This window comes from Phyllobates terribilis, unplaced genomic scaffold (genome assembly GCF_046119375.1).
Source record: "Phyllobates terribilis strain yellow unplaced genomic scaffold, ASM4611937v1 Scaffold_5__5_contigs__length_657084704, whole genome shotgun sequence".
In the NCBI taxonomy this organism is placed as follows: Eukaryota; Metazoa; Chordata; class Amphibia; order Anura; family Dendrobatidae; genus Phyllobates; species Phyllobates terribilis.
The window spans coordinates 539,374,824-539,387,763 of NW_027362765.1; the positions used below are offsets into that span (position 1 = coordinate 539,374,824).

The following is a 12,940-nucleotide window of genomic DNA, read 5'->3' on the forward strand; positions in this document are numbered from 1 at the left end:
GCGCCACGTATGTGGAGGATGCAGAGAAGTAAAATAAAAAGGTTTCCTTAGTAATGATGGCAATCCCTGGCTTGTTCGATATTACAATTAACGAACACAATGCTATTTAAAGGGAACTTGTCAGCAGGTTTTCAGACCCCAAAGTAATGCTATCACATTAAAGTACCTGTAATGGTGATTACTTTAATACCTTTATATTAAAATTCCATGTCTTTGTGGTCTTGTAATCCATAGGAGAATTGTTATGCAGTTGAGCTTGCAAGTACAGGGGCTTGGTCTGCACTTACACCTCTCCAGCTTCTTCTGCCTCTTCCTACTTTGGGCACCTGTCTCCTGCCAGTGATTGACAGGCTACTCTTCTCTATTACCTGCTCCGCCAGCCTACATCTTGTAACGTCATTCCAAGGGGCAGCGCATGTGCAGTAACGTCCTGAAGATGATGCAGAGAGCCGGACTATCCATCTGCGCATGCGCCGTCCCCAGGAATAATGGCTCCTGCACAAATTATCAGGCAGGGAAGCAAGCTGCAGAGACTGACGTGTTGCGCAGGCCCCTTCATTACTGGGGGCAGCGCATGAGCAGATGGATATTCCGGACCTCGCAACGTCAACAGGACGTTACTGCACATGTGCCACCCGAAGAATGACAGCGCTTGCATGAGCTGTCGGACAGAAAAGCAGATCATAGGGAAGAGTGATCTGCCAATCACTGGTAGAAGGCAGGTGCTGGGAGGAGAAAGAGGCCAGAGAAGCTGAAGAGTAGTGATGAGCGAGCGTGTTCTGTTAACCCTTTTAGCGAGCATGCTCGGGTGCTCACCGAGTATCTTCGGCGTTCTCGAAGGTTATGTTTGAGCCACTCTGTGTGAATGATTTGAGACTGTTTGACAAACAGGCATTCCTTACATGTATTAAAGCTGTCAAACAGTTGCAAATCATGCACACACAGTGGCTCAAACATAACATTCGAGCATGCCGAAGATACTCAGAAAACACCAGAGCATGCTTGTAAATCTCGAGTAACGAGCATGCTCACTCATCACTACTGGAGAGCTGTAAGTGCAGACCAAACTCCTGCACTTGCAATCTCATTCACATAAGAATTTATCAATGGATTACAAGACAAAGGAGACATGGATTTGTAAGATAAAGGTATGGAAGCAATCATCATTATAGCTACTTTACTGGGAGGACATTACTTTGGGATCTAAAAAATCTGCAGAGAGGTTTCCTTTAAATGTGTTGCAAGTATCACATCTGATGGAGTATAAGCAGTATGCAGTTAACACTCAAGAAGCTTCTATTGCGTTAAAGTTATTAAATATTCATCCATTTCCTAGTTCTATTAGTTTCTAGGAAAGCTGGTTGACAATTATGGTTACCATTAATGCAAGTTTGCAGATAAGGCGAGATGGAAAACTACTCTTGTGGGAGCTATAGTGGCTGCCATATTTACCTTCAAGATTGAATGGCACAATTCTGGTTTACATCCAGAGTTTCCAAACATGTCCAGATAATCGTCTAAAGAACACATGTCAAACTCTGGCCCGTGGGCCAAATCTGGCCAGCAGGGTGGTTTTATTTGGCACTTGATACCAAAACCTCCACCCCTATGTGCCATTATTCTGTATGGAAGACTATGTGGAACCCATTATTCAGTATAGAGGACCACGTGAGACCCATTATTCTGTATGGAGGACTATGTAGGGCCCATTATTCTGTATAGAGGACTATGTGGGGCCCATTATACTGTATGGAGGACTATGTGGGGCCCATTATACTGTATGGAGGACTATGTGGGGCCTATTATACTGTATGGAGGACTATGTGGGGCCCATTATACTGTATGGAGGACTATGTGGGGCCCATTTTACTGTATGGAGGACTATGTGGGGCCCATTATACTGTATGGAGGACTATGTGGGGCCCATTATACTGTATGGAGGACTATGTGGGGCCCATTATACTGTATGGAGGACTATGTGGGGCCCATTATACTGTATGGAGGACTATGTGGGGCCCATTATACTGTATGGAGGACTATGTGGGGCCCATTATACTGTATGGAGGACTATGTGGGGCCCATTATACTGTATGGAGGACTATGTGGGGCCCATTATATTGTATGGAGGACTATGTGGGGCCCATTATTCTGTATGGAGGACTATGTGGGGCCCATTATACTGTATGGAAGACTATGTGGGGCCCATTAAACTGTATGGAGGACTATGTGGGGCCCATTCTGTATGGAGGACTATGTGGGACCTATTATTCTATATGGAGGACTATGTGGGGCCCATTATTCTATATGGAGGACTATGTGGGGACCATTATTCTGAATGGAGGACGATGCGGCCATCTTCCATCAATCTTCGTTTTGCAGTTGCCAGCTATAATATAACGTACCAGTGACTGCTGTAACCAATAAGTGACCTCAGCACTGACAAATTATACTAAGGGCAGGTGCAGACCACCGTATTTTATCCATCTGAAAAAACGGTCAGACCATGTCAATCACAGTTTGATCAGAGTAAAAAAAAAAAAAAAAACACACTTTCTTAATCTTCTCCATTCAGTTTGTCCGTGAAAATCAGACCATACTTTGAAGTCATCCGAGTGCAGTCCGATGTTTATCACTGACCCATAAACTTGAATGGGCGAGTGCCATCAGACTATCGGAGGCAAATTGTGCATGCTGCAATTTTTCTTTTTTTCTTTCCTCGGACATGTGCACTGCCGCATTGAACAACACTGGCCTGAGTGCGTGAGTGCGATCTGATGTTTTGCCGAATTGCACTCCAACCGAAACTATGTTCTTCTGCACGAGTCCTTACAGGCATCACCAAGTGAGCACATAATTGCTGACAGCAAGTAAAATAATGCTTTAAAGTACTTTTTAGTCAGCACTTATGAGCCATAATTGCTGACCAAAAAGTGCTAGGTGAGAAGATATGGATCTGGAATCTAGTATATACAGTTGTGGCCATAAATTTTGAGTGTGACAAATTTTAGTTCTCAGAATTTGCTGCTTTAGTGTTTTTAAACTTTTATTGATAAATTCATCAAGTTTCTGCAAAAACTCAATATTTACAATGTACCCCCTTATTTTTCAAGACTTCTTCCCTTCACCCCGGCAGCTGGACACCAGATTCTGCGCCAAATCCTGAGCGATGACAACCCATTCTTGTCTACTCAGTGCTTGGAGTTTACCAAGATTTCTGTTTTTTTATTTATCCATCTGCTTTTTGTGGCTTGACCACAGGTTCTCAATGGGATTAAGATATGGAGAGTTTCCTGGCCATGGACCCAAAATTTAAATGCTTTCTTCACCAAGCCATTTAGTTATTACTTTTGCCTGGTGACATGGTCTCCACCACGCTGGAAAAAAGCATGGTTCATCACCAAATTGCTCCTAGTTGTTTGGTCTAAAATCTAGTTTTATTTAAACGTCCTAAAAATCAGTTTCTCCCAAAAGATCTAAAAACACTAAAGCAGCAAACTGTAAAAACTAAAATTGGTGTCAGTCTCAAAACTTTTGGCCATGACTGCAGTAGGAAAATCACGGTACTCCAAATTATTTGAAATTCGGATTTATTCAGAAGTCAGCTTATAAGAATTTCTATAACATTTGAAATGATAATCACTTTGGTGCTTCCCTTCTCCACGGCCTCCTCCAAGTGCAAGGCCTTTTAAGTCTGGAACATGAAGAAGGAGGTTGTGAACCATGTCCAGTAAGAACAGAAACCAAAAAATGGGAGCATCATATGTAAACAAAAAAGCATCAGAGGCCAGATCATCTAAGCTCAATTGATGGGATTCTTTTTTTCCTTTAAGAAGTTGCACAAACCCTTTAAAAGAGACCTAACCTGTTATTATATTCAAGCCGCTTTGAACACGGGCAGCATGACTAAGCCTGGCTGCGCTTTTTCTGTCAGGTATGTGTTTATCTTAAACGCCACAGCAAAGTTTAAAGATCCAGGCGGGTACTATAAGGAGAGACCTAACCAGTCCGCGGAGACCCCAGGCTGGTGTCTTTGCATCCCGCTGTAGTTGATTGACAGGTCTCTCTCATGTGTGTACAGTGATAGGTCTCTGCCTATGTACATACAGAATACTCATGTTTCTCCCTGTAGTCTCTGGCTGGCTTTTCAAACTATATTTTCTATGAAACATGGCAGTAATTGAGAGAAAAACATAATTGGCTGCAATCACAGGCTGATCCATGCGCTTCACACTCACGAGATTTCTATTGCGATTCGCCAGATCACACTGGGGTCTGTGTGTCAGTTGAAAGTCTCTTTCACAATGTAAGTGTATGGAGTTCTGAGGCCCAAAGACTTGTATTTAAGAGTGACACAGAGCGCAATGTGATCTGGAGAGTCAGCATAGAAGTGATGTGAGTGAGAAGAGGACCAGAGTTGAGCTTGAAAGCGGGGAAGGCGGTGATCAGTGAGTATATAAGCACACTTACACTACATTACACACGTATCTACACAAGTTTAGTTATTAAACCAAATGATTGGGAGTGCTTCTTTAAATACACTGCTCAAAAAAATAAAGGGAACACTCAAATAACACATCCTAGATCTGAATGAATGAAATATTCTCATTGAATACTTTGTTCTGTACAAAGCTGAATGTGCGGACAACAAAATCACACAATAATCATCACTGGAAATCAAATTTATTAACCAATGGAGGCCTGGATTTGGAGTCACCCCCAAAATTAAAGTAGAAAAAAACACTACAGGCTGATCCAACTTTGATGTAATGTCCTTAAAACAAGTCAAAATGAGGCTCAGTATTGTGTGTGGCCTCCACGTGCCTGTATGACCTCCCTACAACACCTGGGCATGATCCTGATGAGGTTGCGGATGGTCTCCTGTGGGATCTCCTCCCAGACCTGGACTAAAGCATCAGCCAACTCCTGGACAGTCTGTGGTGCAACGTGACATTGGTGGATGGAGCGAGACATGATGTCCCAGATGTGCTCAATCGGATTCAGGTCTGGGGAACGGGCGGGCCAGTCCATAGCTTCAATGCCTTCATCTTGCAGGAACTGCTGACACACTCCAGCCACATGAGGTCTGGCATTGTCCTGCATTAGGAGGAACCCAGGGCCAACCGCACCAGCATATGGTCTCACAAGGGGTCTGAGGATCTCATTCGGTACCTAATGGCAGTCAGGCTACCTCTGGTGAGCACATGGAGGGCTGTGCGGCCCTCCAAAGAAATGCCACAGAACACCAGGATTGGCAAAGTCGCCACTGGCTCCCTGTACTCTTCACAGATGAAAGCAGGTTAACACTGAGCACATGTGACAGACGTAACAGAGTCTGGAGACGCCGTGGAGACGATCTGCTGCCTGCAACATCCTTCAGCATGACCGGTTTGGCAGTGGGTCAGTAATGGTGTGGGGTGGTATTTCTTTGGAGGGTCGCACAGCCCTCCATGTGCTCACCAGAGGTAGCCTGACTGCCATTAGGTACCGAGATGAGATCCTCAGACCCCTTGTGAGACCATATGCTGGTGCGGTTGGCCCTGGGTTCCTCCTAATGCAGGACAATGCCAGACCTCATGTGGCTGGAGTGTGTCAGCAGTTCCTGCAAGATGAAGGCATTGAAGCTATGGACTGGCCCGCCCGTTCCCCATACCTGAATCCGATTGAGCACATCTGGGACATCATGTCTCGCTCCATCCACCAATGTCACGTTGCACCACAGACTGTCCAGGAGTTGGCAGATGCTTTAGTCCAGGTCTGGGAGGAGATCCCACAGGAGACCATCCGCAACCTCATCAGGAGCATGCCCAGGCATTGTAGGGAGGTCATACAGGCACGTGGAGGCCACACACAATACTGAGCCTTATTTTGACTTGTTTTAAGGACATTACATCAAAGTTCGACCAGCCTGTAGTGTGGTTTTTCCACTTTAATTTTGGTGGTGACTCCAAATCCAGGCCTCTATTGATTAATAAATTTGATTTCCATTGATGATTTTTGTGTGATTTTGTTGTCTGCACATTCAACTTTGTACAGAACAAAGTATTCAATGAGAATATTTCATTCATTCAGATCTAGGATGTGTTATTTGAGTGTTCCCTTTATTTTTTGAGCAGTGTACATGTAGCACAATTATCCAGTAAAAGCTTCTGATGCTGAGGAAATCTGGTCACAAATTAAAGACATGCTTCCTGGGCTGGATTATTTCTTAGCACAATTCCAGGCTTTTTATATGTACATATTGTGTAGTGTCCCTTAAAATTAAATTTATAATTTTTAATCTACCATGAAGCCTAGGACAGCTCGTTCCATCCAGCCAACTATTCTTCCCATTCATCTCCCTACACTAACCAATAAAACTCTCGGTGCATTAAATAAATGGAACTTGAAGGGTCCCGTCTTCCTGTGAAACCAGCTCTGCGTCATCTCTAAAGGGATTAAAAGCATTCTGAGAGTGTTGCCAATGCTCAGCAAGATAAACTCGCAATATAACAGCATCTTGTCTCGTCTGAGTCTGCGATCCAAGCAATCAGCATGAAAGCCAATAGAAAACATTTTGGCAGAAAGCATTAGTATCCCACAAATATTACCCACCCTCGTGGACAGGATTGAAAAATGTCATGCCAAGGCTAGCATACCACATGCCTTCTGTCCCTACCAGATGATCCATATTTCATAGCCGAATATACAAACAAATTGAGGCCACTTCAAGCCTTCGCTCGTGCTCTGCCAGTGAGCGCAGTCTGCTTCCCCACCCGGAGCAGCCAGCCGTACAGATAAGGCTTGAGCTCCTGCGGGTGCAGTATTCTACCATTGCACAACGCTGTCTCTGTGCTTACCACTAGCACAGGAATATTATTCCTGCTACAGAACATTCCTCCACACCTCCAACAACAGGAAAATTACACCTTCTGCCAAACTTCTATTCCGTTATACTTGTTCCTGAGAATACGGAGCGACAACCTATATAAACATCATTACAGCCCCAGAGGGGGCCCAGCTTTCACACAGTCCTAAAAGGCAAATCTACCAGGTTATGCAGGCATGTATGCTTTAGTCCACGCTGTGACTATGTTCTCCTAAAAACCTCCGAAAAAGTAAGTCATTAACAGCCAAAGATAACAAAATAAAATTCTTCTATTAGGACTGTGTTCACATCTGTGGCGGCGCCTCGGGTTGGAGTGCAGGCAATGTTTTTCTGCCAAAAGGACAAACCCCTGGGCGATACTCAACAGACCCTATAATAAGACAGTCAAAACGGTCAGATACAGCAGAGTAACTTGGCTACTGTTTCTCTTTAAACAGTCAGCAGGTTGTTGCTATTTAATCTGAGAGCAGCATACTATAAGGAAAGAGAACCGGATTACAGGGATATATGTCACTTACTAGGCTGTGTGTTGTAGCGTCAATACAATCAGTGTTTTATCAGCAGAATATTATGACTAGAGCTCTAGGTCTCATGTGCCAGGCAGTCCAGCTAATCTGTGAAACCCCGCCCACACCACTGATTGGCAGCTTCATGTGTACACTGTATATTTGGCAAAATGCCAATCAGTGGTGCGGGCGGGGTTATACACAGCTCAAAATTCTGATCCCTGTTTCTGTGCTGTAGAGGTGTAGCAGTGATCTATCAAAACTACACCAAACAGTCCAGGAAGAGATACATCGCTGGAATCAGGCTCTCTGCCCCTACACAATGCTGCTCTTATATTCCATTGCAAAAACTTGCTGACAGATTCCCTTTAAAAGCAAGTCACAATCTAAACATGAACAAAGCAGACTGGTGATTTTTATTTAAAAAAAATTCCCCCAATTTATCGAGAAGCATACAATCTGATGTAACTTCATTTCCAGAGTTTCCGGTAATTCTTATTTTTTTTCCTGGTATATAACGCTTACTAGATCTTATAACATCAATGGCAGAAGCTGTAGCTACATCAGAGTAATATGTCATATTCCCCTTTGACAGGAATCTCTGGTGCATAAATTATACAACTTCTACGTTTTTACTATCTCATACATTTAATTAAAAATCTATTTCAGTTTTCAGAAAAGCCCTGGCTGTATTCCAAGCTGGCAAATCAATACGACAGCTGATGGAACACATGCAATTTATTAGAATATCAGTCGTCTTCATCACACGTCACGCGCTTGTCAGCCAGCAGCTCGTCATCCACATTACCCACAGCTTGTTTGTAGCGATGGAAGACATAAATGCATATATAAAATAAAGAATATAAAAGATAGTGATTCTTTACTGTAAGAGCAGTGAGACTATGGAAGTCCCTGCCACATGATGTTGTAATGAGTGATTCACTGCAAAACGGCAAGGAAGGCCTGGGTGTCTTTCTTGATATATAAAATTACAAATTATGGTATTAGGTTCTGTGATGGGACGCTGATCAAGGGAAATTGTCTGATTGCCAAATGTGGAGTCCAGATGGAATTATTCCACTAGTATGAGGTAATTAGCATCGGATCTGGCTCACAGGGTTTTTGCCTTCCTCTGGAGCAACATTTTGTGGTATAGATTGCACTTTATGGACTTGAGTATGTCTTTTCAAACTTGGAAAAAAAGTAAAAAGATTATAACTTACCAATATTGGGATGTTTTAGAAGTCGGCAAATGCGGGCCTCACGCTCCAGCTTCTGGTGGTCTAATCAAAAAAGGAAACAGAGGTTGGTGACTCATTCACGTCAAAACATTTATATTTTAAATAAATACATAAAAAAATATATATAAAAATAATAATCTGGTAGCAGGACAAGTCTTCCAACTTCAAAGGGGTAGTCTCAACTTGGGGACATTTATGCCACATCCACTGGATACCCCAAAAATGTCTGATAGTGTGAGCTAATCAGATCTATCTGTGGGTAGTGTGCACAGAGCCTCCAATGCTTTCCTCTTCATCCAGCTTTGAAGATCTGACAGGGAGAAACCTATTACAAGCAGAGGAGATTGGCTGAAGCTGCATATGACAGTACATGATACACTGGAAACTGAAGCATCATGAGATTCGGCTCCCAGAAGAACTGGGGAAGTATGCATGAAGGTGGCAGATAACCCAAACATGGCATATCAACTAAAAGAGCCTATAAATTATTATTATTATTAGTCTATGTTGCACTATATAGGCAAAAAAACAAACAACTATTTCTACAGTACTGATTTAACAATCTATCATCTTACTATAGCACAGAACCAGCAACTACATCTAAAAGAGCGCAAAACAAGAAAAAGAAATCGTGTAATTTGTATTCATGCCACTGCTCAAAAGTATAGGTTTGTTAAGTGTAAGAGCTTAGTTAACATAGAAAATTGCTAGGAATAATCTTTTCAATCCCAGCAGCTACAAGCTACAATTAAGCACAAGGCAGCTTAGAGAAAGGGGACAATGAACCTACTGCTGTTTTAACTGCGCCATCCAGAATGAAATGTGATTTGCCGCTGAAGTGTAGGATAAATACGTTTATACATAACAAAAGTCTTCATTAATGTGTTACAAAGGAAATTACTGATCTGATGAAAGGTTACGCTACGTTGAATCATGTATATGAAGCCATGTTCGGAGAGTTACCTGTGCTTTGCTTTATGGTACAGTGGTTTACAAGCCATTCATCTGAGTAATGATTAACTTTTGTATAAACTGATAATGCTTTATGGGCGCAAATGGGGCATGACAAAGTAAGCTGGGAGGAAAGAAGACTAAAAAGCGTAATTAGTAATGCATTCACTGTCCAACATCTACCACTTACTAACCCTGAGCCGTCCATCATCCGGCCAACATCGGCCCATCCGGCAAACCAAACCGGATACCAGCAGTAGATGCTAGAAGCTGAAAACTGTGACCAGATGGGGAGCACAGATACATCTTGCTTTTCTATTGTGCTATTTTTTTTTCAGAAATAAAGCAGATGGTGATATTTTCCAAAGTGGACTAAAATATGTTCACCAAACACAAAGCCAACAAAGTAGAACTTGTCAAATACAGTACATTACTATTAATTGTTCTGGAGAATTGAGTCTAATACTGCAATCAGCAGGCTCTGTACATAATCCATTTATGGGGGCAGCCTGGTTATTCCCAGAGGTCAAGAAAAAAATAAGATGGTATGGCCTAACCCATACCATCCCAGAGTGTTTTGACAACTGCTCATCAGTCTTTTACCCATAAAAACTAACATGCAACATGTTAGGTGGGTGAGGCAGCTGGCGAATGAATGAGCATTTGGCCTACTGCAATGTTAGGGAATGTTCACATTATTTTTAAATGTTTTTTGTTGTAATTTTTTGTTTCACATTTCGTGCATTTTTGGGGTCTCTGCAATTTTTTTCTACAAACCAGGTCTGTGGATTCGGAGTTGTGAAGTCGGTGTCCATTTTGGTGGTGTCGGTATAAAATTAATAAACTGGGTACAGTAGTAAAATGCAGGATGTGCTGTAAATGTTTTTAGAAGAATTTGGGAAAGTTCTGAAATGTCCTATAAATGTCTGTTCTGTTCCTGATCTAAGGATCAGGGTTTCTAGTTGAGATGAATCTGTGCTGCACTTTATGTACATGCTCAGTAGTGAGGCAGTGAGATGAATCTGTGCTGCACTTTATGTACATGCTCAGTAGTGAGGCAGTGAGATGAATCTGTGCTGCACTTTATGTACATGCTCAGCAGTGAGGCAGTGAGATGAATCTGTGCTGCACTTTATATACACGCTCAGTAGTGAGGCAGTGAGATGAATCTGTGCTGCACTTTATGTACATGCTCAGTAGTGAGGCAGTGAGATGAATCTGTGCTGCACTTTATGCACATGCTCAGTAGTGAGGCAGTGAGATGAATCTGTGCTGCACTTTATGTACACGCTCAGCAGTGAGGCAGTGAGATGAATCTGTGCTGCACTTTATGTACACGCTCAGTAGTGAGGCAGTGAGATGAATCTGTGCTGCACTTTATGTACACGCTCAGTAGTGAGGCAGTGAGATGAATCTGTGCTGCTCTTTATGTACACGTTCAGTAGTGAGATGAATCTGTGCTGCACTTTATGTACACGCTCAGTAGTGAGGGTGTGAGATGAATCTGTGCTGCACTTTATGTACACGCTCAGTAGTGAGGCAGTGAGATGACTCTGTGCTGCACTTTATGTACACGCTCAGTAGTGAGGCAGTGAGATGAATCTGTGCTGCACTTTATGTACACGCTCAGTAGTGAGGCAGTGAGATGAATCTGTGCTGCACTTTATGTACACGCTCAGTAGTGAGGCAGGGCTGTGGAGTCAGAGTCATGGAAATTGAGGAGTCGGGGTTGGAGGTTTGGCTTACCAGCTCCACAGCCCTGCTACAAAAACAGAAATATCTAGAAATGGTGCTTTCTTATGATGTTTTTCATAAGCTCCTTAATAATAAAAAAAAAAAAAAAAAAAAAAAAAACAAAGTCTGGAAAAAATAAAATAAATGCAATAAACGCATGTGTATTAGACATAACAAAAACTCTACATGGGATAAGGTGTTCAAAAATTTACAAAACAGCATGAAGTGGCTGATGTATGCTACAAGTAATGACACGAACAATTGTATCGGCATCACGACAGATAGAAACACAAAAATACGTCTCTCCCTTTGCCATCCTTGTTTGGAAACTACTGGGCACCACGTAGGGGACAAAGCAGGCGCTCTGTCACACACTAAGTGTAAAAGGAGCTGTACTGACTATCCAAGGTCAGAACAGCAGGGCTAACACTACTGCGTCACCATGGCAACCAAACAGGCCGCCCCATGCTCGGTATAGCAGCACACAAGCCCGAGCCTAAAAGGTTGTCCACACATTTTCTGAGCAGGGCGTGAAACGACATTTAAGAGTCATATAACGCTGGTGTCATGTCTCAGTCTCATGTCCAGCAATCTCCCCTGTGTGCTGCCATGGCAAATTCCTGTAGTAACAGATAGAATGGCCTATCACTTGTTACCAACAATTATGTGTGAAGATCAGCTAAACTGGAAGACATTAGCGAAACGTCACCTACAGGGCCACACTGGCATGGGGACAGGGCACTGACAGCTTCTGTAATGACGATGCCACAGCTCCGGGGCATCCAATAATTGGATAACTATCCCCGCCTAAAGCGTGCTCCTGACAGGACCCAGCCTAAAGAAGGCAGCTGCCAAGGATTCCTTAAGGAACTTCGCGAGGACTTGTTGGCCCTCCTGAAATGCCCGTTATAGTAAATACTTTCACTCTCCATAGTGTAACAAGTCTGGAGCATATTTTTTTTAAACTCTTTTTAAATACGCACGCCTTCACCAGACCTCCTTAAAAAATATCAATAATTTGACAAGTGGGTGTTAGCATTCCTCTTGTCAAAGGTGTGCCCCTAAAGAGTCTGCCTTGGTCAGCTCTGATTGGACAGTGTCAGACTGTTTAGGGACACACCCCCAACTGGTGACACCCACATGTTAATTTATTCATGTCTTTGAGGAACAGCAGAGGGTTAACACAATTAAGAGTTCTAAGAAAAGATGCTACAGAATGGTTATTACATGGGGAATACAAGTATTTATAAAGAGACAAGAACTGAAATGTCCTCTTTAAAAAAAAAAGTTGTCTAATTTGGAGTCCATTTTTTAATTACTCTATTATGGGGGACTTTTAGTGGATCAATTGGTCTTCGCTGCTTAGGACCGTTACCCATTAGCCAAGGACTGCTACAAAAGGTTCCTTCACCCTGGAAGACCTAGCATGTCCATGCATTACATATACGGCCTGTTGTGCTGCACACTGGATGCTAGCTTCACCAACAGACCACAAGTGATCATTTCAGGGGTCTAAACAGCAATAAAACCTGTGTCAGGGACCCTTCTAACATGAAGAGGTTGTCCAAAGAGGAAATCCTATTTAACTACAGTTTTACAATACCATAATCCCAAGGGAAGTAGCACAAGACATCGTATTCCAC

At 42.8% G+C, this 12,940-nt stretch overlaps 1 protein-coding gene across 24 annotated transcripts in view; it reads right to left on the reverse strand.

The window, feature by feature from the left end:
* Positions 1-12,940, reverse strand: part of CAMK2G (calcium/calmodulin dependent protein kinase II gamma) — a 269,572-nt gene that overhangs the window by 125,729 nt on the left and 130,903 nt on the right. For all 24 annotated transcript variants that reach the window (XM_073685806.1, XM_073685802.1, XM_073685813.1 and 21 more), the window contains exon 3: positions 8,595-8,654. In XM_073685806.1, coding sequence (XP_073541907.1) covers positions 8,595-8,654 — 60 coding nt within the window. The remainder of the gene's footprint in view (positions 1-8,594; positions 8,655-12,940) is intronic.